This window comes from Cheilinus undulatus, linkage group 21 (genome assembly GCF_018320785.1).
Source record: "Cheilinus undulatus linkage group 21, ASM1832078v1, whole genome shotgun sequence".
Classification (NCBI taxonomy): domain Eukaryota; kingdom Metazoa; phylum Chordata; class Actinopteri; order Labriformes; family Labridae; genus Cheilinus; species Cheilinus undulatus.
The window spans coordinates 706,658-733,484 of record NC_054885.1 but is presented as its reverse complement, the minus strand read 5'-3'; the positions used below and the strand labels follow the sequence as shown (position 1 = coordinate 733,484).

At 40.6% G+C, this 26,827-nt stretch overlaps 1 protein-coding gene and 1 long non-coding RNA gene across 2 annotated transcripts in view; one reads left to right on the top strand and one right to left on the bottom strand.

Moving 5' to 3' along the window:
• LOC121503383 overlaps nt 1-26,827 on the bottom strand; it is a 163,163-nt gene that overhangs the window by 42,095 nt on the left and 94,241 nt on the right. The gene's annotated exons all lie outside the window — the stretch shown is intronic.
• Nucleotides 5,482-19,452, top strand: cbx2 (chromobox homolog 2 (Drosophila Pc class)). The gene is made up of 5 exons (XM_041777760.1): nt 5,482-5,569; nt 5,655-5,698; nt 10,771-10,836; nt 13,133-13,202; nt 13,278-19,452. The coding sequence occupies exons 1-5, from the start codon at nt 5,498-5,500 to the stop codon at nt 14,580-14,582; spliced, it is 1,557 nt and encodes a 518-aa protein (XP_041633694.1). The 5' UTR covers nt 5,482-5,497; the 3' UTR covers nt 14,583-19,452.

Here is a 26,827-nt window from a genome sequence, read left to right as displayed (position 1 = left end):
TTTGCAGCTGAATGTGTCAGTCGGTGCTGAGAGCCATTAAATCAGAATTTATTCCAAAGACTAAAGTAATTCAATCATGAAGAGGCTTCAGCTGCTGAATGTGAGGAAATAAGCAGGCCTGTGGATGCTTGGGTTCACTCCCACCGTGCTTTATCATCTGACTCACTCCCTTTATGGCCACGGCGGCACGCTCACTCCTTTATTTTGATCTGCATGCTGGCAGAGTTACGTAACAGCCAGCAGAGAGGCGGAGATCCTCGACTATCGACGGTTCTACCACCAGAGGAACGTTCTCCAAGACTGGAGCCGGGTTTTAGGAGAACATGGGCACAAACGAGGATTCAAAGTCATGTTCAGAGAGAGCAGACTCTAACTCTGCAGTCAGGAGCATTTCAGGCTTAGCCTGTAGCGCCCTCTGCTGGCTGAATGACAGGAAACAGCCGTGAGAGCAACTGTTCACTTACTCAAGACTAAATCTAGACCCCTGCATGAGAAATGTTTAAAGAAAAGATGACAATAATCACCAAGAAAAACATGGAAAATCAGATTATTTATATAAAAAGCTGACTGGCTGAGTATGTTTGATCCTCTGCTGGTATAACTGGTAGTTATTTACCTGAAAGACTGTTTTAGCAGACATCACTGAACTTTTTTCATCCAAGGCACAGCTAAAGTTAAGCCAGAATCTCAGGGTACACCAAACTGAAATCAATACAGAATAGACTTTTTAAATAATGTTACGGTCGAGGTGGGCTATAAGGGGATAAAGGAGAGAGCCTCCTGGGGCCCAGACACCCGGGGGATCATGGAGATGGCAAAAGTGGGTTAAAAGTGATGATAAACACGGCAAATTGGGCAAAAAAAGGCTAAACAATGTCAGAAATGGGCGAAAATTGGTAAAAAGTGGCAAAACAATGGGTTGAAATTGGGAAAAACTTGTTGAAAGTGGCAAAATAGCAGCAAAATGGGTTTCAAGTCGCCTAAAAGAAGAGTTAAATGTCGTAAAAAGGTGGCAAAAATGGGTTGAAGTGTCACAAAGGTGGCAAAATAAATCACAAATGGCAGAAAAGTGGCAAAAAAGGGTTAAAGTTACAGAACGGTGATAAAAGGCTTAAAAGTGATGGAAAAAATGACCAAACAACAGCAAAAATGGACTAAAAGTGGCAAAAATGGGCCAGAGGTAGTGATAAGAAGTAACAAAAATGCTTAAAAAATGAATGAATAATTTCAGCACCTTTCTCAACCCAATAATAGCTCACTCAATGAGGTAGCTGTTAGCCAGGATGCTAGCACCAATGCTACTGACCCAACACACACACACTGATACCAGCAATAAATCCCAGCTGGGAGGTCCCGGTCTCTGGGGTCTTCAGGGGTCCAGATCTGTGGGCAGGCCTCTGGACCGCTGGTCTAGACTAAGCAGCTCCACAGTCAGCTCTGAATGGTTTTATCTGACCGCGTCACGCCGCTCTCCAGAGAGCCGCGGTCAGAGCCATTACCCACAACTGGAGAAAACTGGGAACAGTGGTGAACCTTCCCAGGAGGGGTCGGCCAACCAGCATGACTCCTAGAGAAAACCACGACTCATCCAGGAGGGCCCAGAAGAACCCAGAACCACATCCACAGACCCGCAGGCCTCACTGACCTCAGTTAAGGTCAGAGGTCATGACTCAACCATCAGAAAGACACTGGGCAACAACGGCATCATGGGAGAGTTCAGAGGTCAAAACCACTGCTGACAAAGAGCACAAAGGCTCGTCTCACAGTTGACTAAAAACATCCTGATGATCCCAAAGACTTCTGGGAAATATTCTGAGGACTGAGCAGACAGAGGAGGAACTTCCTGGAAGGTGTGGTCCCGTTCCATCTGGAGTAAAATAACAGCATCTGATAAAACGAACATCCTGCCGACAGTCAGACGTGGTGGTGTCAGTGTGATGTTAATTTTGTTTTTATTATTTAGTGTAAAACTGCTGCTGCGTCTGAGTTTGACATGTAAAAGTCTGTTTATGAACGTGATGAGACCAAATGTTTGAATAAAAAGCATTTATTCTGTTAACTTTGGTTTCAGTTGTGCTCTGAGAGTTTGGAATAATTGTTAAAACTGTAAATGTAGTTTTTAAACAAAGAAAATGTCCACTGAAGCAAAATAAAACACGAACACCAGCATGAAAATAAGAACAGTGATAAACAGCAGCCTTATGAACGTGTTCAGGGCTAGTTTAGAGGTAAAGTTCGTCATTTCGTCCCTCGTTGTTGTAAATTCCCGTTAAATTCGTGAATTCTCTCATTTTGGTCAAAAGCGTACGGAGTACTGGACGGTAGCTGCGAAGGGACAAACTTCTGCAGGCGCATTCACTTTGCCCGCCTCTCGCGAGGTGGAAGCGTCAAGTGACGCATCAAAGCACCCAGCTTCCGGCTCTGACTTTCAGAATAAAACCATGCGTGACATACTCCCGCATTAGCCGCTCTTTTAATGTGTGTTTCTGTTTTTAAAAGCCCAGAGACAACGATGGGCTGTTTGTTTGTTTGTTTGTTTAAACCCTTTTAATAACAATAATCTGAGCACAGGATTGGCAGTGGTGATTTTGCCTCTAATATTTGCCTCCTGGTCTGATCCTTGTTTTTCAGATCAGCCAGTCTACCCAATGAAACAAAGCAAAACCCGCTAATCAACACAATCAACGTCCAAAAATAGGATGGATTTATATCTGCTAACCTGTACGGCCCCTAAACCTTAATTTACTCACTTTTTACTTTTAAAGTTGACTCAAAAGAAAGTCCACAGCATAACCCACACCAGATTTAGCGTGCTTTTACTCAGGGTTACCTTCAACGTTTTAAAACCAAGTTAAAGATTTAAAACCTTTTAAAAACCCAACCAAAGAAAGTTATTATAATCCTTCAAACTGTGCACTTATTTCAACGTGTGTGATACTACTGTGAAAAGCAACTGAGGACATTTACTCAGATCACTGTGACCACTGGGGAGAAATATAGACATGAAAACTCAAAACAAGATGGTCCCAGCTTTCTGTCCACGCCATTAAACATCCAAAAGTGACAAAATAAATCCACTAAAACCACACAAGAAAAAAACAGAAAATGTACAGACTAAGCAGACAGTTTGGATCGACATGTCGCAATGAAAAAGTGTCTTTTCAGTTTAAGACCCATTAACTTTAGAAAATAAAACACAAAAACAGACTTTAAAGACACTTTAAGAACGTATATTTTTAATATGATCAGTTTAAGGCCCATCACACCGTCTTATTTAGTCATGAACATGGAAGTAGAAGTCCTCAGCACCCATACCAGAGCAAAATTCAACCAATGGGCCTTTTTCAGGTGACAGAGGCCTGTAGTCCTCGTGTTTGACAGAAGTTCTGCAAATTCCTATTTTGTTGTAGTTTGTGACAGGCATGGCTGTCCCTCAGTGGGAAACTATGAAATATAAAGAACTGGCTAAATATGAGGAAGAACATAAAATTTGAGGTCTAACCTTCAAAATGAATGTAAAACCTGATGAAAATCTAGATTTTATCCTGCCAAGGCCAAGGAATAAGAAATACTAGTTTTATGGTTTTTTATGAGTTTACACATTTTCATATTTTTCCAGAAGGATTTCTTTGTCTTTTTTTTATTTCAACCATTCTGACTGAAAGATCTCATCACTAACTACACGTCAAAACCATTTTAGTTATAGCTGGTCCGCAGCCATGCCAACTACTTCTACGGCCACTGGAAGTCACAAACTTTGTAGTGAACAAACCCAGCGTAACTTTTTTAGACAAACCGACATGCAGAAAGTGCTAATGCACCAAAATCAATCGTCTCATGTATCATCATGATAGTTAAGCTGGTGATACTGATAACAAAGTCAAACATTTTTTTTTAATATTGACTTCTAGTGTATTTTTCAAAACAGCAGTTAGTGCTATGTGATCAAAAATGGCATCTGAAGGGTTAATTTTTAATGCGATTCATTAAATCATGATTTAAATCAATCAAGATGCCCTTCATGAAGAAACTGGAAAGAAATAAAGTTTGGAAAGATATTGATCTTTCATAAATTTACTCCATTTTAAAGGTCAAACTACAAACTTTGTAGTTAACAAACCGAGAGTACCTTTTTTTTAACAGGGCATAAAGGGTTAAAGACACTTTAAGAACGTAGACTTTCACTGTAATCAATTTAAGAATCAGGAGCTCTGTTTACTTGACCAAGAGTTTATCTACAACACCTAACCTGCTGCCACCATTGTTAACTGAAGGAAATGGATTAGTTTTATGATACTAATTATAATAATAACTTTTTTATTGCAACTTTAAAAGCTTTTCCAGTAATCAGAACCACAAGTAAACCAAGGCATCATAGTTTAAGTACAAGAACACACCAAGAACAGAAAAACTGATGAAAAATTCAGCCAGCACTGTAACTACAGCAAAAATAATCCAGGAGGCCATTTTAAAAATCCAAGAAGACATTACAAACAAAAATAAAAAGCCCAGAACCATGAAAATCCTGAAGAAAATAAACAGTAAAAATATTTAAGTAGTTTTACGTTAGTAGATGTGCAGGTGCCCCCTCTATCTAAGTAGATCAGTGTTACTCAACCCTGCTCAACCAAAGAGCCGAAATGTTGAAAAATACATTTGCAATCTAAAAAGCGGTTTAAAGCAGCATCAACAGTAAGTTAAAGGTGGAAAAAATGCTCAAAAAGCAACAAAAATGGGTAGGAAAAGGTGGAAGAAAAGGTCAGAAAGTAGCAAAAATGGGTGAGAAGTGACAAAAAAATGAGTTACAGGTAGCAAAAAATGGTCCAAAAGTGGCAAAAACAAGGCAAAAAATGAGTGAAAGGTGACTAAAATGGGCAAAAACTAAGAAAAATGTGTTTAACGACAACGGGTGAACTAAGAGGGTGAAAATGGGGAGAAAAAACTGAAAAATGGCAGAAATGGGAGAAAAGAGTTAAATAAAAAGGGTAAAAACTTTCAAAGAATGTGTCAAAAAAGAGAAAAGTGGGGAAAACAGTGGTATTTAATGGAAAGAAGTAGCTTAAATGGGCAAAAATGGGATTAAAGTGGCAAAAATGGGGGAAAAAGTAGGAAAAGAAGTGGTGTTTAATGGCAAAAGGTAGCATAAATGGATGAAAAGTGGCAAAAAATGGAGAAAAGGGCAAAAAGTTTCCCTTTTTTAAAGCTTTTCGGGGTGAATAATGTTTAAAATTAGGACATAAAAGAGCCACAAATAATCAGAGAAGAGCCACAGGTTGATTATCACTGAAGAAGATCATTCTTGGGTGGGAAACGTCCAGACAGACCGTAATATTCCTCTTTTCCTCACCAATAACGTTCGACCTCATAGCCAAAGTGCCTTCGCCTCTTACTTTGAAGGCTAAGGAAATCACATCCGGTCCCGCGCGAGCTGCTCAGTGATTGGCTGTCAGCGTCCCTCGTCTTTGATAAAGGATTCTTATTCGGGGCGAAGGCAGACATGGAGGAGCTGAGCGCCGTTGGAGAGCAGGTTTTTGACGCGGAATGCATTTTAAACAAACGCCTGAGGAAGGTAGGAGCCCCGGAAACTTTAATTTTCCCAGTTTTAACCCTGGCAGCCGATCTCTGACCGCTCTTCTTCGCGGGTTTTCTTTCAGGGGAAGTTGGAGTTCCTGGTGAAGTGGAGGGGATGGTCAGCCAAGTAAGTGGCCAAACAATGAAAACAACAACAACAGCGTGTCGCTTGTTGCTTCAACTTAAAGCGTTGATTTAACGGCAAATCAGCGAATATTATCAACAGATTCTACTAAATACGAGCAGGCCGGGTCTCTCTGGGAACTTTGGTCACATCTGAGCCTTTCTAGCCGCTTTCTTTTGTTCATAACATCCCAAATTTAGGAAGTTAGACGACAGAGAAATGAACCCAGGCTATCAGAGCTGTCATTCACCACCTTTATCTGTATTTTCTACGATTATTGTGACCTTTATGTTGTATTTTTACGACTTTTATTAAGTTTTATTGCGTTTGACGAGCACACGAGTCAAATTTCAGTTGTTATAGGTGTTATTAGTCATTAAACAACATTATTCTTCATTATTTTAATCCTCAGCACATCTTAGTGGTATATTTGGTGTGGGGTTGCCTGTGTGTGAGTTTATCCTCCTCTCTGTCTCCACTTCTTGTCACTTGGCCTTTTCTGCTCTGTCCACATTGTTGCTGTAATCCACCATCAATGCTCTGTGCTGCCTGCCAGCTTCAGGCTTTCTGTTGGACCCACAGCCTTTGTGTTCATGTGTGCAGGAAGGGTGGGGGTTGATTATTTCACTGGGGGACTGCTGATCAGAAACGGCTATTCAACAACAAGTGATGGAGAGAAAGGCCGCTGCACACGCATGTGGATCCAGAACAAAGTGGTCTACGTTAGGGCTGGGAGTAAGTCAGGTTTTAATGTAAGACCAGTATATTCACACTGCAGATATAGGCTAAGATTAAATCATTAATATCTATATTTACACTGCAGATATAGGCTAAGATTAAATCATTAATATCTATATTCACACTGCAGATATAGGCTAAGATTAAATCATTAATATCTATATTCACACTGCAGATATAGGCTAAGATTAAATCATTAATATCTATATTTACACTGCAGATATAGGCTAAGATTAAATCATTAATATCTATATTTACACTGCAGATATAGGCTAAGATTAAATCATTAATATCTATATTTACACTGCAGATATAGGCTAAGATTAAATCATTAATATCTATATTTACACTGCAGATATAGGCTAAGATTAAATGATTCATATCTATATTTACACTGCAGATATAGGCTAAGATTAAATCATTAATATCTATATTTACACTGCAGATATAGGCTAAGATTAAATCATTAATATCTATATTTACACTGCAGATATAGGCTAAGATTAAATCATTAATATCTATATTTACACTGCAGATATAGGCTAAGATTAAATCATTAATATCTATATTCACACTGCAGATATAGGCTAAGATTAAATCATTAATATCTATATTTACACTGCAGATATAGGCTAAGATTAAATCATTAATATCTATATTCACACTGCAGATATAGACTAAGATTAAATGATTCATATCTATATTTACACTGCAGATATAGGCTAACATTAAATCATTAATATCTATATTCACACTGCAGATATAGACTAAGATTAAATCATTAATATCTATATTTACACTGCAGATATAGACTAAGATTAAATGATTCATATCTATATTTACACTGCAGATATAGGCTAAGATTAAATCATTAATATCTATATTTACACTGCAGATATAGGCTAAGATTAAATCATTAATATCTATATTTACACTGCAGATATAGGCTAAGATTAAATCATTAATATCTATATTTACACTGCAGATATAGGCTAAGATTAAATCATTAATATCTATATTTACACTGCAGATATAGGCTAAGATTAAATCATTAATATCTATATTTACACTGCAGATATAGACTAAGATTATATGATTCATATCTATATTTACACTGCAGATATAGGCTAAGATTAAATCATTAATATCTATATTTACACTGCAGATATAGGCTAAGATTAAATCATTAATTCTATATTTACACTGCAGATATAGGCTAAGATTAAATCATTAATATCTATATTTACACTGCAGATATAGGCTAAGATTAAATGATTCATATCTATATTTACACTGCAGATATAGGCTAAGATTAAATCATTAATATCTATATTTACACTGCAGATATAGGCTAAGATTAAATCATTAATATCTATATTTACACTGCAGATATAGGCTAAGATTAAATCATTAATATCTATATTTACACTGCAGATATAGGCTAAGATTAAATCATTAATATCTATATTTACACTGCAGATATAGGCTAAGATTAAATCATTAATATCTATATTCACACTGCAGATATAGGCTAAGATTAAATCATTAATATCTATATTTACACTGCAGATATAGGCTAAGATTAAATCATTAATATCTATATTCACACTGCAGATATAGACTAAGATTAAATGATTCATATCTATATTTACACTGCAGATATAGGCTAACATTAAATCATTAATATCTATATTCACACTGCAGATATAGACTAAGATTAAATCATTAATATCTATATTTACACTGCAGATATAGACTAAGATTAAATGATTCATATCTATATTTACACTGCAGATATAGGCTAAGATTAAATCATTAATATCTATATTTACACTGCAGATATAGGCTAAGATTAAATCATTAATATCTATATTTACACTGCAGATATAGGCTAAGATTAAATCATTAATATCTATATTTACACTGCAGATATAGGCTAAGATTAAATCATTAATATCTATATTTACACTGCAGATATAGGCTAAGATTAAATCATTAATATCTATATTTACACTGCAGATATAGACTAAGATTATATGATTCATATCTATATTTACACTGCAGATATAGGCTAAGATTAAATCATTAATATCTATATTCACACTGCAGATATAGGCTAAGATTAAATCATTAATTCTAGTATATTATAGCTGGTAAATTAATACAGAGGAGGCTACAGTTGTTAGTCTCCTGTCGATCTGGGCAGTTAATCTCAGATTAAATCTCAATATTACCCTCTGCAGTATTTCTTTAACCTGAAATTTGTGTCTAAATACCAGTTAAAACTTTTTTGCAGCAGAGATCTTATGCTTAACACATCATGCAATCATTCTAGTTGCATATTTTTAGAAGTGTCCAAAAAAATTCAGTTTCCTTCATTTTTGTTTTTTTTTAATTAAATATGAGAATTATGTTAAAAATGTCATTCCTTTAATGCAACAGTTCATATCAAATTTGCAAAATGCGTAAAAAAAATCATCACATTTCCATATTATTAAAAATGGTTCTACCTAGTTTAACTGAATATTTTGAATATATATATATATTCTGAATATTTTATATATTTTTAACTGAATATTTTGTGTTGTTATAAAGTAAAGGATGAATTATTGCTCGTTTTTGTTGTAAAATGCATGGCATGAGGAACATAAGAATTAATCGCATATTAAATCGCAATTAGATTATTTTCCCCAAATCGTTCAGCCCTCGTCTCCTATGAAAAAGTAATATTTAAAAGTATTTAGTAAGTGCTGTTAACCCTTCAGAACCAGCGCAGCGCCGGCACTAAGATCAGCATATCCATCTTTGATTGGCGGGAGATTTGAAAGAGGATAACATAGATCAGTCGTTCTTGTTTCATATGAAACCTGGGGAGTTACACCAACATTTCACACATTCTCCATGTTTCAGAGCTCTTTATCGTTGCACACATAGCAAAAATCTTTACAAACGAGACCGCGGGTATTTGCAGCACTTCCCGTGTTGAAATTGCCGCTAAACCTCATGTGAGATGGGCATGAGCTGTCTTAGATTATTTTGTTGTCCTGTTTGCTTTTGCAACAACAGGAAGTGGCGTATTTTCCCGGGAGTTGTAGTTTTTTCGACGGAATACACCGAAGAACTTAGCCTGCACACATACTTGCTCTCGTTTCACCCCTACTTTTTACAAAAACACTCAGATACACAACCCACACACACCTCTGACACACTTCCACACATACGTAGTGATTGAGCCGCAGGAACCCGGTCTCGCCAAACGGTTTTAGAGCTGGCGTGAAGCTTTCGAACTGATCACAGCGATGGATGAAGAGTCCAACTACTCATCTGGCTCGTTTCTTTTACAGGTTAGAAAATTGACTTTATCTAAAAAACCAAGTCATGAACAGACTCCAAATAAATTTCCTGTGGTTCCAAAGGATATTGTGCAACTTTTTTACATTTACAAATTTCAATTTCTGTATTTTTTATTGTAGTAGTTAAGACAAAAGTCAGTACATATTATTAGAAATTGGGATATAATGATGTAAAGCAGATGAGAATACTCCCAAAATGCACAACTGTATGTAAAAATGTAAGAATATGTCCTGGCAGACTTGCACAATAGAAGGTTTCAAAGGGTTAAACAGAGAAGGGAACTTCTAGTAGAGCTTTTCTAAACCTCCTAGTTTTACTGCTTTATTTTTCACCAGCCTCTTAATTTTAACTAGCAGCCTAAGCTAGCTACAAAGCTAATGTGGCGTAGTGTAATAGTCCAGGCTTATAGTACTGAAGTTATGGCTGTTTAACTGAGAGACATTTTTCCACCATTAAAGAAAATACTAGTGTGTTCTCTGTCTGGCTCATGAACAGAGAAAACTAACTTTTTTCTGTTTTTTTAAATGCAGATTTAATTGCCGCTAAACCTCAGCTGAGATGCACAATACTCCGTTTATTGTTCTTAGATTATAATTTGTTCGTCTGTTTGCTTTTGCACATGTTAAAGCTCTCTGTAAACTCTTGTTTTAAAAATGCCAACTATAGGTAGGACTCTGAGGGTGTAGGTGTGTTTGGTTCTGTTCATAAAGTCAGTAGGAATCAGCAGAAAGCTGAGATTCGACCCATGACGTTTACTGGTAGGTTCAGCAAATTCACCCGCCAAAAAAAAACCTGCATTTAGCTGGTGTTGGTGCTAATCTCCCTCCCTGGTCAGCCACCATAGTTATCGTCCGTTTATGGTGTAATAATCTGTTTTCTCTATTAAAAGTGTCTCTTTTAGGTTAACCACTGGGGAAGTGGTTTATTCTTTAGCTGGACCACGCTGGTTTATAACCTGACAATGTCCGTTCTGTTTATTTCAGACACAACAGCTGGGAACCCCAAGAAAACATCCTCGACCCAAGACTGTTAGCGGCGTTTAACAAAAAGTGAGTCACCGTCTCTGATAGATTTGAATATCATTAGTAAACGTTCAGTCACCTGTGCATTGTTGTGTTTGCATGGGTTGTTTTTCCTACATTTTAAAAGCTGCTGCTTCTGTAGTCTTAAAAATGATGTCTTCATCTCAGTAAGTAAAGCTGGAATATGGAAATCCTTAGTTAGACATAATTAACATGTTTAAGAGAGCTGTGGGGGGCTGCGCTGACGTACCAGAATCATGGCTGGGCTCTATTTATAATAGTTTCAGGCTTATAATCCTGACCAATCCCTGTGTCTAAACAGTAACGCAGACATCCACCACCATAGTCACTGTAGCTTCAGTTAATGGTTGCTTCCATGATGCTCTTCACCATGATGTAACTGATGGCGCAGCTCGGTTTAGCCCAATCTTAATCTAGAAAATGTGGATTAAGTCGTACTTAGGCTTCATCAGGTTATACTCACACATAACTGAAGCAGTGAGTGACAGCATTAAACACAGGAACGTGGGCGTTAACCCGCAGAAAGGGTTGAAGGATGGCGTAACTTTGAACCAGACTAACCGGACAACAGCAGAGCGACGGTTTCACTCAGAGTATGGGGTATATCCCATCCACCTGGGAACACGCCATAAAACCTGTACGATGACTGGGCGCCTGTTCTGCCTGCCTCATTCATTAAGAGCCAATCAGAGCTGAGCTCAACAGTCGGCCGTCACTGTGTAAGTCCAGGGGTCCGTTCGAAAAGTCCCAAAAATTACCTCCTAAGTCCTTTCCTATTCACTTTTCCTTAACCCCAACGAAAAATGTCACAGGGTCAAGGAAAGGAGGGAGTAAGAGGATAGGAAAGGAGAACAGTGGTGATTAAGGAGTCCGACTGCTCTTTCCCTAGGCCGATGTTACAGATGTGACGTATGGTTTTCTTTTTGTGTAAAAACTACAATTTAACATTGATGGACTACAAAATTGACACCCACCACTCGGCGCATTCTCTGTGTTGTTATGTGCTGTGAATGAAACGCTAAAATGTCAGAGATATGAGCTCATTAAGATTTTTATATCCTAAAGTCTCTTCAGGAAGAGGAACTGTGACTGTAGACATCCAGAACAGCAGAATCTGAAGTCAATTAGCATACTTATCCGTTTTTCTTTAATTCTCTCGTCTCTGTTAATTTTAGTAGTCTACTCTGGTTCCATCTTCAGCTCGTCATGTGAAAAGCTCTATAACCGGCTCTTCCCTTCGTAATTGTCATGATAGATAATAATCACAATATAACAACACGCCGACTTTATCGCTTTAATTGGTTGTGATTTACGTTTTATCACATTTACTTTAATATTTCAAAATAGCAAAACGAAAAAAGTTTAAAATACTGATTGATCGGTTAACTATTTGAATAAAATGGAAATGAGAAGAAATGAAATCGTTATCATCAGTTGAATGATAGTTGTCATGTCTGTAGTATTCCTCTGTTCATCTCTACAACCTTCTGTTTATCACGTGTATTATACGTTTGACATGAATTTTACAGTTTAAATCGGGGTTAGTAAAGTTACAGTCATGTTATTCACTTGTTCTGATAAGCAGTCAACAGGTGCGTCACTTTAAACAAAGTTTACGCAAAGCATTGTGGGTCGTCTTTTCATCTCTCCTTTGGTAAAGGATGCTTCAGTGTTTCCTAGGCTAAAGGAGATAATAAAGGAAACAATGAAGCTCCTTTCCTTTTCAGTTGGAGAATTTGAACGGCCTTTATCATGGCCGACACTAAAATGCTTCTGGGTCGTTTCACTCAGTTAGGAACCTTCCTAAGCAAGATGGACTATTCGAACAGACCTCAGGATTCTTCACCATCAGTGGAGATTCTCTGACCAGGAACACGCAAAACGGATTAAAGTTTTGTAACACGGGTCTGCCTGATGACAAACATGGAATCTGGACAATCCGTCTGCTTTTGGAGGTTACTAGTCAACAGAAAAATCATTTGGTTTATTTCTACCAAAGTTTGAAATGATCAGTCTAGAGACATCAATGATCATAGCTTACCTTTGCCATTATCAATGTGTAGCGCTTGTTTCCCTACGATTGATGAGGTTTGGGTAAAATTAACTTTTAAGACAACCATTGCTGATATCCTGTCATAATGAAATAAGAAAACAACTGAAAAGAGTCTGTAATCACAGGAAAACAGGGTATGCTTCAGGCCTCAGTCATCTGCAGGATGAGGCATTTAGAAATGAATAATTGGATGTTTTGTAGAGGTGCAGCCATTCTTAAAGTCTTAAATGACCATTTTGTTTTCAACAGAGAGCAGGAAAAGGAGCTTCTGTTGCGCAAGAAAGGAAAAAGGCCAAGAGGACGACCACGCAAAATAATAGTGAGTACATTCAAAGCGGTGTGTATTTCTTTGGTTGCCTTGTACAGAAAGTCTAACATTTGTTTTGTAATTTAGGAAAACATCCCAGAGATCCCAAAGCCAAGCAGCTCTTCGTCTGGTTCATCCTCCTCCTCTGATTCCTCTTCCTCCTGCTCATCCTCCGACTCCTCATCAGACGACGATGATGACGACAGCAACACGAACCAGGTGAACCCAAGTGTTAGAACTCGGGACCTCCACCCCGTCCCCCAGAAGAAGGCGCAGATCGTCGTGGCAAAACAGGAGCCCCCCAAGAAAAGAAGCAAGAAACCCGACATTAAGGAACTCCAGCAGAGCAAAGGCGCTCGCAAAGTCCTGAAGCCGTCGAACGATACAGACATTCCAGGAGTGATCAAGAAGCCCGCTCACCCATCAAGCTTCACCTTCATGGGGTTCCACCGGGGCTCGCCTCGGGATGTCATGGGGGGTCCGAACAGGAGTTCTCTGACGCAGGGAGGGGCTGTTAAAAACTCATCGAGTCCTATGGTATCTGGGAGGTCGATCCAGCCTGCCTCGCCGTCCATGAACAAATCAAACCAGGGCAAGAACATCGGCGAGGGTAAACTGTCCGTGTCCAGCGCGAGCGGTGGAACGAGTCTGGATTTGAAAGCAGCTGCTAGTAAATCAAAAGGAGTAGCAGCTTTGAATTTAAATACTTCCAAACACCCCATCCAAGGCACTACTCAGCACACACTCAGTTCCCCCAACGGACAAAAGAAACCCCAGAACCCCATGTCTACACTGCAGCGGATACCCAATACTAAAGCGATGGCATCCTTACCGTCCAAGAGCGCCTATTCCAGTCAAGGTCTTCAGCCTCTCAACCTTCAGAACAAGCTTGTACAACGGAACAATGCTCCTGGAAATGGAGCTACACCGATTTCAGGCCAGAAGAACCCAACAAACCCGGCAAGAAAGACTACCACCGGACCAAATCAGGAGTATACTCTTCCTAAGAGTCCGGCGACGCCAGGGAGACTTCCTGCCAGGAAGAACCCGCCAGCAGGCGACAAGGTTACAGACACTACCGAAATCCAGGGCAAACTGGAGAAGAGTGGCACGCAGAAACCCACCGCAGAGATTCAGACCCAACGGGAGAGATCTGCCTCCAAAGACGGCAAGAAAGGCAAAATGAACGACATGAGCACGGGCGAGGACGAGAGCAGCTCGGAGTCGGACCAGGATTCTTCATACACGGGGGCGATCCAGAGCCAGGACTGGAAGCCGACGAGGAGCCTGATAGAGCACGTGTTTGTCACGGATGTCACAGCGAATCTGGTAACCGTCACGGTCAAGGAGTCGCCGACCAGCGTGGGATTCTTCAGCATCCGTAACTACTGAAACTGCATACCAGATCAGGTGAACGAGGCGGGTTTTTGAGAGACCGCCACCTAGAAAACTCCTCAAGAATGGAGATTAAGTTGCTCTTGGACTTGTTTCAGTCAGAACTATTTTAGAGTAAAAGGGTCAGAGAAAAGCTGAAACCAGTTTTCGTTTATTTATTTGCTCATTTTCCAAGAAATGGCCGTAGAGGAAGGACAATACCCATCCCATGGTTGAGTTTGGGAGACAGATCTCTGTGGTTATCAGATTTTTCATCACTGGGATCCTGAAGAACAGAAGTTATTCTTCATACTAGACATTTTCAGACACCCATTCCTTCTTTCCTGTTTATCTTTTGTTGATTATATATCTGATCAGAAGGAACCATGAGACCATAGCATGACCAGGGTAGCATTTAGTTCGAAGTGTCTCCGTTTTTATTGGAATCTCCTAGTCGCTCATGTAAACTCGTTTTAATTCTTAGTATAGTATTGTTTATTCTATTCGAGAAATTAGCTACCTCTTTTTCCTACGTTTGCTGCATATGTATATTCATTTCTCATGGGAAAGGACAGCCTTTCCCTCCAGGGTATATATCACTGTGTCCTTATATAGAGTTATTTTTATATTGCTCTAAATGTATTGGACTCTTATGCTGTAAAAACTTCCTCTAGTACCAGCAAACCAGCAATGTGTTGTGAAAAATGCAATCAAAAGAGACTAAAAAAATCCAAAGTACCGACTAAAAAGTTCGACAGTGCAGGATCGGATTTAGCATCTCCTGGTTTTCCAAGCGTTAGGCTAACACCGAGGTCAGACTACACAACCCTGTCTGATAAGATGGCCGCCGTTCCTGCTGATTATCTCAGAACCATCAGTTTGACTACAGGGTACCTGTACTTAACCTCCCCAGGTTGCTGAAGTGCGTCCGCTGTTCTCTTTTTTTTCCCGTCTGTTGTGGTCATCGCTGGTCAACACCAGCCAGCGATGTTCATGTCAGACTTGGGGAAACGCTCTGCCCTTCTCTGTTCTTTCTTTTTGAACTGTGGAGTCTTTTAAAGCTAGACTGTAAGGTTTTTAGTCAGCGTTAAACCATCTCTATCACGGTTGCGTTTCACAGAAAGGGACTAGGGTTGTATGTTATTGGAAACGCCTTCTTGCTATGGGCATCGTAACTTTTAACCGCTTTTCTCCCTTATTACTTAAAATTCATCCGTGTAACCAAACACTGGTTTACTGATCAGTTAACATGCATTATGGAGGGCGGTTTCTGTAACCTCCTAAAGCTGATTGGTAGTCCAGATTCCATGTCTGTCACCAGGATGATCCATCCAGCAGAGCATTATAGGTCGTTTCCACCAAGCGGTCCAGCTCAGTTCGGTGTGGAAGGGCACAAATTTTTTTGCGTTTCCGTAGAGCAAAAGTCGGAAAGGGTCCCAGAAACCGACCCGTACCGTCCCACTTTTCAGCACCCTTCCATAGGGGTGCCAGTCTTACCTATCCGTACCAAAAAGGTGGAGCTACACACAACAATAGGGGCTGCACCGACGTCACGTCAGCGCATGACTCAGCTGCTCGACTCTGGGCTTCAAACACGGAAGTCTGCGCCGTGAGAAACGGCGAAAAATGGGAGAAAAACGGACAAATATCTGCCTAAAGGGGAAATATTTGGACAGTTCGTGGAATAAAACCCTTGATTTCCAGGACAGACGGGTCCTGGATCCCTAAGGCTGCCACAGAATTTCAGTCCTGATTATAACGTAGTCTGACCTCGGTATTGGACGCCGTCTGTCGTGGTTAAGTTTAACTTTGTTCCTGCATCAGTTTCAGCCATGAATGAATTCACCAGCACCGTTCTCAGAAATAAAGTCAGTGCTTGTGTCGACACTTCAAGAGTACCATAAACTATTTACCTGTTGATGCTGCCATCAAAGGCGTCCCATGAGCCTTTGCGGCAGCCACAGGCTGCTGCGTTTCAGTCGTTGTCAGTAAAGGTAGGGTGTAGTCTTCCCCAGCAGCTTTGTTTGGCACTGACCACAAACTCCACGTTCCCCTCCGTCTGCTCGCTGACTCAAAACAGTGCAGCTTGTTTTTTTTCTACCTGCAGCAGCTGCAGACGCCTCGCTCTCGTTTCACCCCTCCCTCCGCCCCCGTGAGCTGCAGGCCCAGCCCTCCCCGATGAAAAGAAAAGGTTTTATCTGATGTAACTGTAAAGAAACCACAACAACGTTTGCTACTCTGAGCTCCCTGGAGAGGAGTTCAGCAACCCAGCACTTCCACTGAACTCTTCTGAGCATGCTCTGCAGAGGGAGCACAAAGGCAGAACCCCAAAGATAGCTCGGATTACAGGTCGCTCAATGGGAGGACCCCTACGGTAAAGCACGGAGACGGCCATCTTTATTCTCTTTACTGTGGACTGGAAAAAGCTCTGCTGGTAGACTAAACACAAACCTACAGGACGGACAGACACAAGAGGCCTTAAAAAAAACCAAGCAGGAGTCAAAAACTAAAAACACAGGGGTTCCTCCTGCTGAAATGTCAGAATATTTACCTTCAAAATTCAGAGAAGAGGATCAGAGTCAGTTTAAAAAGAAGAGAGGAGGTAGATTTATTTTATTCTTCTCTCTGAGGGAATCTGAATGTTCACAATAAATGTTTTAAGTTGACTTTCAACCTTTTCTCAACATTTTAATCGTTTTCCCTTCTCCATTTTCACCTTGATGTTTTGACGTTTTTATGACTTTTTCTAAACTTTAATCTGGAGTCGACATTTCGACACATTTCTGCACGTTTATTTAAATTCATGCAGTTTTCCTCATCAGGACAGTTACCTATTTTTACTTACACTCATCGTTTCTAGAGAGTTAGACTCTTCTTATTCTTTCTTTTTGTCGACTAAACCTGACATTTTGATTTATTTTTTAACGTTACTTCAACATTTGAACCCTTTTTCCCTTTATTTTTCACCTTTTCACAAACTTTTTTCTGAACATTGTCTTGAATTAGCATCGTCACGTGTCTTTTGACTTTTGCTGTAAATTTTGCAGTTTTCCCCATCAAGACTTTTCTGGGTTTTTTTTCTGTATTTTTCTCAGGACATTTTGACTCTTATTCTACAGATCTTCTTGACTTTTCTTTTTTCCTCAACATTTTGACGTTTTCTGTAAACATTGACTGTTTTTTCCCACATCAAGTCCATTTTTTAAATATCAGGTTTTTTTCTGCTGTTTTACTTTTCAGACCGTCTCAGAGTTGACATTTATACGTGTTTTTTTCTAGGGCTGCCAAAATCGATTCGTTAATGCAGGTTAATCCATCATCATGATTAATCTGATTAAAAATTTAAACACAATTAACCCCTCTACAGCGCAGAATGACTCAAAATCCCTGAAACGTCTCTGGCGATGCATTTCGGGCAGTTTGTCCAAGTAGGTTACTGTCGAGCACGCCGCCGCCGCACATATGGGCTGTGGATCCGGTAGCGATCAACCAAGGATATGGAAGACGCTAAACAGCATGTCGGCCCTCTCGATGGGAAATTTGGGTCCAAAAAAACCAAGACAGAACAGTCGACTGATGTAAAGTATTATGCACATTCTGCAGGAAGGGGTTTTCTTTTCTCCGAAGCACTAAAGCTTAAAATACCACATTAACGCGAAGCATACGATCGTCAGAGATTGAGCCTGTTCGCTTATGCTAAATGTAAACACGATTAATATAGATTAAAAATGAATATTCAATCATGATTAATCAAAATTAATCCACAGCAACCCTGTGATTAATCTGATTAAAATTTTAATCGTTTGACAGCACTAGTTTTTTCCCTTTTCACAAGATTTGGACTGTTGTCCTTGGTTTTTTTTTCTGCTTTTTCACTTTTTCCTCAACATTTTGACGTTTTCGGACTTTTGTCTTAACATCGAGTTTGTTTTGATATTTTTGCTTTCTTATTGACTATTTTTCATTTTGAATAATTTCTAAACTAAATGTCAACATTTAGACTTTGGTCTTTGACCTTTTCTATTTTTTCCTCCATATTTTGACAGTTTCTTTGAATGTTGGCTATTTTCCACATAAAGATTATTTTTTTTAGTTTTTGTTTTTCTGCATGCTCCGTTTCGCTTTTCTGGTCGATCTTTTTTCCATCATAAGTCTCTTCTGGCTCTTTTTTTTTTCTAGACTTGACCTTTTGACTTATTTCTAAATCTTTTCCTAAGATTTGGACTTTTGTCCTCAACTTTTCTATATTTTTGCTTTTCTTCAACTTTTTGACTTTTTTATACCTTACATAGTGACCAATGTGTTTTGTTTTTTTTTTTATTTTGCCTTTCTCACATTCTGACAGCGTTATTCCCCTCAAACCTTTGGCCATGTTCTTAATTTTTTATTGCCATTGAACTGATTTCTAACATTTGAACCTTTTGATGACTTTTTCACTGTTTTCTCCTCATTTTGACGTTTTTCTAAAACTGTTGACTATTTCCCCCCACTAAGATATTGGTATTTATTTTTCTGCACATTCTGACTCTGTCTCTATTCTGACTTTTTCTCTACATTTTGACTCTGAGAGTTTTTTTTATTTGAGTGTAAACTGGTTGATAGTTTCTTCTCCTCTTCGGTCTGAGTCCCTCCAGGTTTTAGGAATAGAAATGAAAAACTGGATCAGACCGATCTTGCCGTGTGAAAGTCTGCAGGAAGCTGAAAGACTTAAAGCTGATGATTGTTTCTAGTGTCTTAACTAACAGAAAAATCAGTCTCTGTTGGTGTAAACATGTTTTTAGATCTACTAACTGCCTCCACTGACAGATTTCCTCTCTACTATTTATTTTAAATCAGGACCTTCCAGGGTAGACCGTCATCATCCTCTGATTGTGCCGTCTGACTAATAAACGGTCAAACATCTCCCCTGCTTCTTTTTGCTTTATTTCAGCCATAATTGTCTCAAATACTCTGATTGCAGCCTTTTAAATGAGAGAATCTTTCGGTCCGTACGTGTCTGAAGGCTTCTTCGTCTTTAATAATTCTTCAGGGCACACTGGCTGATCTGCACCATGACCCAGCCTGTTGGACCCCTGAAGTCCGGTTGATCTCTGGACTTCCTGGGCTCTGGTACTGATGGTAGAGGTGGATGTTAGAGGAGGAGCATGGCTGTGCATGTTCTTCCTGCAGAGCAGAGATTCAGGACCTAAACCCCTCAGGATAAGACATGAAGTATGTGGACTACAGTCCTGCTCTCCACCCCGGCCTCTCTCTGTGAAAACGAAGCATGCATGGGTCACAGACGTCTGCAGAGGTAGCCTTGGTCAGACCGGTCAGAAGACCAGGGAGGGACCGAGGGGTAGGACTGTAGGACGGTCCGGGTGTCTGGGCCCAGACTGAGCTCTAGTCTTCTAAATGTGACAGGTTTACTGAAGCTGAATCTTTGAGTCAGCACAGGTTTAGACTTTAACCACAGCTGATCATTTAGATCAAATAAATCCTCACTAAGACCTCAGTAGGACCTGAGGAGGCGTCCTCAGCCGGCCACTAGATGGTGCTGTTGCACTTGAAGGTTGAGGAGTCCAGCTGAGCTGAAGCGTCCTAATGAACCTTCATTATTTCTGCTGGCTAAACTTCCACCGTTTAAATATAAATGCATGTTTTCTGTGCAGAAATCACCCGTTTATTTTCATCTGCAGCAGAGCGAGCTCAGACTGGATTAATAATAAGAGTGTGAGATGGTCGATGACGCCAACACGAGTAAGCTCAGAGATCTGTATTTCATTAGAGCGGTTAGAGACGTTAGGAGGATCACAGAAATGAGTTTAATTCAGCAAAGAAAACCAGGAACATAAAGTCTGATTAGTCCTAATATCTCCTCAGGATCGGTGATGTTTCTGATTGAATAGTTCAGATTTGGTTTCATGAAGCAACATTTTCACTTTTTTCTCTCCATTTAAATCTCTGTTTTTCACTTTTCAGCTTCGTTTTATCGATACTTCAACATTTTTCCTGTTTTTTTTAATTATTCTTGTAACTTTTCATCAACATTTTCTTTTCTCCTGCATCAGGACTTTGTTTACTGATATTTCATCACTCTTTTAGCATTTCAAGTTCTTTACTTTTCAGCTTTGAATGTTTTTTAGCATTTCAACTTTTGAGAAAAAAAAGGGAAAAAAAAAAACAGCTTTAATCTTAAATCGATTTATAATTTGACTTGTGTCGAGACTTAATTCTTTTATATTTTTCCCACAGGTTATCATCAGAATTACACTTATTCTAGACATTTCACCTGCTTTTCTAAGCATTTTTACTTCACATTTTTGTACCTTTTTCTTAAACAACTTTATTTTTTTTCCTGCCGTTGGTACTTTTTATAAAGTCATTCTAATTTTTTGTTTGTTTGTTTTGGCAGCATTGTTTTATTGATAATTAAACTTTTATTGCTATTTTCAAACTTTATTTTTCTTGAATGTTTTCCAGCATTTTGACTCAACAAGCTTTTTTATTGATGATTTGATTTTGTTCCTGATTTAATAATTAGATTTTGTTCCTGACTTAATTCTTGGCTTTCACATATTAACAGAATTCTTTTATTTCTGACCTCTCTTGATCTCTTCTTTTTCAGTTGAACGTCTGCTGATGTTTTCAGGTAAACTGGTTTGTTGAGGAGGAGTCCAGTCCTGCAGAGTCCTCTCAGAGCCGATGAAGGACTGTTGGAGGGTTTAGTTTGATCGTTTGGGTCTGTCCGGTTGCTCTCAGGATTAATGCTGCGTTCGATTGTACACGGAACTCGGATAAATCCGTCCTCCGAATCGGAAAAGTGCAATAGAACGGCCCATGAGCTCAGGACTCTGAATCGGGAATTCGGGTAGGATCCAAGCAGCCCGAGTCGGTCGGAATGACGTAGCAAAATGGCGTCGCACACCGTGAGAGTCACTTTTTCCTAAACTTTGACTTTTATGTGTCGTCTGATTTAGCGTTGGTGTTACTACAGTACAGAACTCTGCACAGCTCTGATGCCCGAATAAGTTCAATGACGTACGCAGGATTCCCCTCACTGGTGCGTTCAAGTCACACTTACAGCATATGACGTTTCTCTTTCTCTCTCCCTCAAGTAGCTAATATTTATCCCCAACAGGAATTTTTGATCCTCGAAAAACATCAAAACATCATTTTAATGCGGCTGGCCATGTTTCCCAAGCTTACGCAATGAAACGCATTTACCTCGGAAGTTGAAATTTCCAACCCGGATTTTTCCGAGTTCTGAGTACAATCGAACGCAGCATAATGCTGCATTCCTTTTGTCATCGTAACTCGTATTCCGACTTGTTTTTTTCAACTTCCGACCAGAAGTGGCAAATGGAACGTCTCTCCAAGTCGTATTTAAAACTCGTGGACTTGGTCTTTCACAGAGCACCCCGACCTGGACGTCCCATCATGGCGGCACAAAGTATTTAGTAAAAACTTTGATTTGAGCTGTTTTCAGAACCTTTAGCTATTTATCAGTGCATTTTTAGAAATCGTAGTCACAGCTCTACCCTGCGGTTGCATGTCGTCTGCAGCAACAGTCTGTAATACATGAAGTCTACAGCGTGTTGTTTTAAAGGTTTATCAGCTAACAATCATCACTAATGCTAAAAACAATGACAGCTAATGCAGGAACAACATCCGTCATTTTTCCAACTTTTTTCATGCACACTTACAGACATGACCTGAATGTTTCACCTGTGTTTATACGAATTAATACACCATATGCATGAGGCACCTAGAAATGAAACCTATTTAAGGATTCACTAATGTCCAGAGTTTTCTTTGTTTTTTTGTGTTTCATTCCTTGTAGTGAGCTCATGTACTAGTCTATTTCCATTTTAAATTGTTGTATCTTTGGTACCTTTTGAGTCCATTTACACTTATGGATAAAATATTTATCAAACAATGGCTATGTTACAGAGAGCTTTAATTCCCCTTTAATTCAGACTAAAAATTAAATCCTCTTTAAAAAAATTAAAAATGACCTTGTAAACACCTAAGTCCGAATGAAAATGACCATTCCGAATTAAACTTAAATCCGAAGTAAGTGGCTGGTTTATTCTGATTTTAGATTGAATGATTCCTCGATCGTTCTGCGCACGCTTGTTCCCGTGTCCTGTCGCGATGACGCACATATTCCAGGATGGTCGCCTGAAGCCAGCGTTGGACTCGCGCTGAGACTATTTATTTAATAAGAGCCTTAGAAGATATGGATATAATGAAAAGAGTGGATGGACGGAAGCAAACGGAGTTTGTTTTCTTCCGGTGGACGTAAATACGTCACGTCCGCCCCCTGTCCAATCAGAACCCTTCCCAACCCCCAGATCTTGATCGGAATTGAATGAAGGCGATTAAACATGTTTTCCATTTGAAATTACTATTTCCATGTAGAGGCGAAGGAGAATACTTTAATTCCAAATGATGTAATTCTGAATAATTAATTCCAAATTTAAAAAATTCATGTAACCTTGGCCAATGTAAGTAAATTAAAAACATAAAGCTTTTTACACTTTCCATTTCTGTTGTCATAATAAAAATTACATCCTTTTCTTTGAATTGAATTTTGGAGCCGGTGTGTACATTAGAGAGTTGCTCTTCATCCAACCAAAATAAGCCACTATGGAGACACTCATTTTTCCCAACCTGTCGTGGTTGTGACAAATGGAACGCAAACAACTGGGAAATCTGTTTTTTCTGATGAATGTGACGCCAGATCTCTGGGGTAAATGAAACGCAGCATTAGGACCCGCTTCAGAGGGTCTGGTTCATTCAGTGACTGAGTAAAGCTGGATGACTGCGGAGAAGCTGAACAGAAACCAGCTCTCTGATAAACTGAGACCATTTCTCACCAGTGTTCCCAGTTTAAACTCATGGTTGACCACACTTTCTAATGTTTGGTCCTTATCAGAGTGGCTTCGCCCTCAGATTATCCTGATAGCTCCTCACCAGTCCTGTATGTCCGTGTTTGAATCTGATTTCCCCCTGGAGAGATGGAACTGTGAGTCTGAGCTGCTGACTGGAGCTGGACTAAAGCAGAATGAGTCTGCTTTAGATCTGATGCTCTGTAGATTAAATAATCCCTGACAGTACTGAGCAGTTTATAAATCTGTGGAGCTTTGTCTTATTTGACCTGTTTGTTATGAACATTTTTGAATATTCCAGGGTTGTCAGCTATGAAACCTGATCTGTGTTTTATTCAGGTAGTCCTGCAACACTTTCAGAAAGTTGAGCAATGATCTGGAGCATGCAACATGCAAAATACCCTCCTTAGCATCAGGATTACTGTTTCTTTAGTAGGGATGCACAATCCTGGGTTTTTGCTGATATCGCTCACACCCACACACTGCAGATGAATTTAAGCATTAAAGCACACTGGGAGCAGAGAAAGAGAGCAGCTCTGAGCATGCAGACAACATTTACAGAGGTAGAAACCTCTGCTCATGCATCGTCTAAAAGAAGTTTCTAGAGTGCTGTTGTTTTCCCGCTGCAGAGACGTAAAGAAGAAGAAATTCTGCAGCACCTTTCAGCACCCAGACGCCCCTCGCCCTCTCCCACCCCGGCCGTATTTACGCTCCTAAAGTCGCTGTCACGACGTCTGACACAGTGACAGAAGTTATCATTCCACAAAGCGCTCGATTCCATAATTTATAGAGATCCCCGTCGCCGTCGTGTGGACGTCTCCCAAAATAAATCCAAGTAAACACTTGAGCGACACAGAGGCCCTCACAGTGGCCTGGTATGCATAAACAGTATGAACAGTGTGACAGTGTAATCCCCCCCCCCAACATTTATCCAACACACCGGCCCAGCGCTGACTTCACACCGGGGTTGTAAAGGAGCCTGAACCCTCCCCGATCCCCCCCACCTGACTCCTGGCAAAATAAGCCAGAGTCCAATCCATCTTCCACCGCCACAGCGACCCTCAGGGCGAGCGCCGGCGCTGTTTGAGCGTTCAGCAGCCGTTCTCCAGGGATGTTGTTGTGTTCTCCAGGACGGCTGATTGTTTTAGCAACACAACACAAAACCAGTCAGAGCTCTGCTTCACGCTGGTCTTTGTTTCAGGGCCAGGAATCAGATTTTTACACGGTGCACCATGCAAAATAAGAAACTGATACAAACGATGCAAATAAAACTGATTAAGGCCAAGAAAGATGTGATTCTTTACCCAACTGTACCAGGGTCAGGAGTTCACTACTCCTGGAGGGACAAAGAGACTGACCAGTGTTAGAAATCAACAAGCAAACAGTGAGTTTACACGGTCACATTAATCAGCCAAAGCTAATGAGCCAGAGTTTGGTTTGTTTAAATGCACTTCAGTCATGCAATATCAGAAAAATATCATTGCTCAGTAATTCTGTAAATAGTTGGATTCTGTCCACAAGGACATGACATGAGGCAGCAAAAATTCAACAGAAGGAAACCTAGCGTTAGTTCATGCAGGACAAGATAGACATACACCCAGCTAAGCTAATGCTAATTATCGCCTTCTAACTCCCACAGCCAATCACAGCTCTTTCTCTCAACACAGCGGTGTATTTGAATATGACGTACTCCTCACTGATCAATACTTGAAATAATGCTTCTTCCCCTCCTCCACCCCAGCCTCCTCCTTTAAAGACTAAAGCTCCACCTCCTCCACCCCAGCCTCCTCCTTTATCGACTAAAGCTTCACCTCCTCCACCCCAGCCTCCTCCTTTAAAGACTTAAGCTTCACCTCCTCCACCCCAGCCTCCTCCTCTATAGACTAAAGCTCCACCTCCTCCACCCCAGCCTCCTCCTTTAAAGACTAAAGCTCCACCTCCTCCACCCCAGCCTCCTCCTTTATAGACTAAAGCTCCACCTCCTCCACCCCAGCCTCCTCCTTTAAAGACTAAAGCTCCACCTCCTCCACCCCAGCCTCCTCCTTTAAAGACTAAAGCTCCACCTCCTCCACCCCAGCCTCCTCCTTTATAGACTAAAGCTTCACCTCCTCCACCCCAGCCTCCTCCTTTATAGACTAAAGCTCCACCTCCTCCACCCCAGCCTCCTCCTTTAAAGACTAAAGCTCCACCTCCTCCACCCCAGCCTCCTCCTTTAAAGACTAAAGCTCCACCTCCTCCACCCCAGCCTCCTCCTTTATAGACTAAAGCTCCACCTCCTCCACCCCAGCCTCCTCCTTTAAAGACTAAAGCTCCACCTCCTCCACCCCAGCCTCCTCCTTTAAACACTAAAGCTCCACCTCCTCCACCCCAGCCTCCTCCTTTAAAGACTAAAGCTTCACCTCCTCCACACCAGCTCCCTCCTTCATAGACTAAAGCTTCACCTCCTCCACCCCAGCCTCCTCCTTTATTGACTAAAGCTTCACCTCCTCCACCCCAGCCTCCTCCTTTATCGACTAAAGCTTCACCTCCTCCACACCAGCTCCCTCCTTCATAGACTAAAGCTTCACCTCCTCCACCCCAGCCTCCTCCTTCATCAACTAAAGCTTCACCTCCTCCACCCCAGCCTCCTCCTTTATCGACTAAAGCTTCACCTCCTCCACCCCAGCCTCCTCCTTTATCGACTAAAGCTTCACCTCCTCCACCCCAGCCTCCTCCTTTATCGACTAAAGCTCCACCTCCTCCACCCCAGCCTCCTCCTTTATCGACTAAAGCTTCACCTCCTCCACCCCAGCCTCCTCCTTTAAAGACTTAAGCTTCACCTCCTCCACCCCAGCCTCCTCCTCTATAGACTAAAGCTCCACCTCCTCCACCCCAGCCTCCTCCTTTATCGACTAAAGCTCCACCTCCTCCACCCCAGCCTCCTCCTTTATAGACTAAAGCTCCACCTCCTCCACCCCAGCCTCCTCCTTTATAGACTAAAGCTCCACCTCCTCCACCCCAGCCTCCTCCTTTATCGACTAAAGCTCCACCTCCTCCACCCCAGCCTCCTCCTTTATAGACTAAAGCTCCACCTCCTCCACCCCAGCCTCCTCCTTTATAGACTAAAGCTCCACCTCCTCCACCCCAGCCTCCTCCTTTATCGACTAAAGCTCCACCTCCTCCACCCCAGCCTCCTCCTTTATAGACTAAAGCTCCACCTCCTCCACCCCAGCCTCCTCCTTTATCGACTAAAGCTCCACCTCCTCCACCCCAGCCTCCTCCTTTATAGACTAAAGCCATCCTGGCTAGCAGTTACCTCATTTGGCAAGCTATTATTGAGCTGAGATTAGTGCTGACATGATCATTATCGCTACTTTTAACCAAGTTAATCAATTTCTCTACTCATTGTGC

Excerpts from the sequence above, each read along its gene's own strand:
- cbx2 (XM_041777760.1), top strand. The coding sequence starts at position 5,498 with ATGGAGGAGCTGAGCGCCGTTGGAGAGCAGGTTTTTGACGCGGAATGC. Across the intron at positions 5,570-5,654 it reads TAAACAAACGCCTGAGGAAG|GGGAAGTTGGAGTTCCTGGT; the intron begins GTAGGAGCCCCG and ends GTTTTCTTTCAG. Across the intron at positions 10,837-13,132 it reads TTAGCGGCGTTTAACAAAAA|AGAGCAGGAAAAGGAGCTTC; the intron begins GTGAGTCACCGT and ends TGTTTTCAACAG.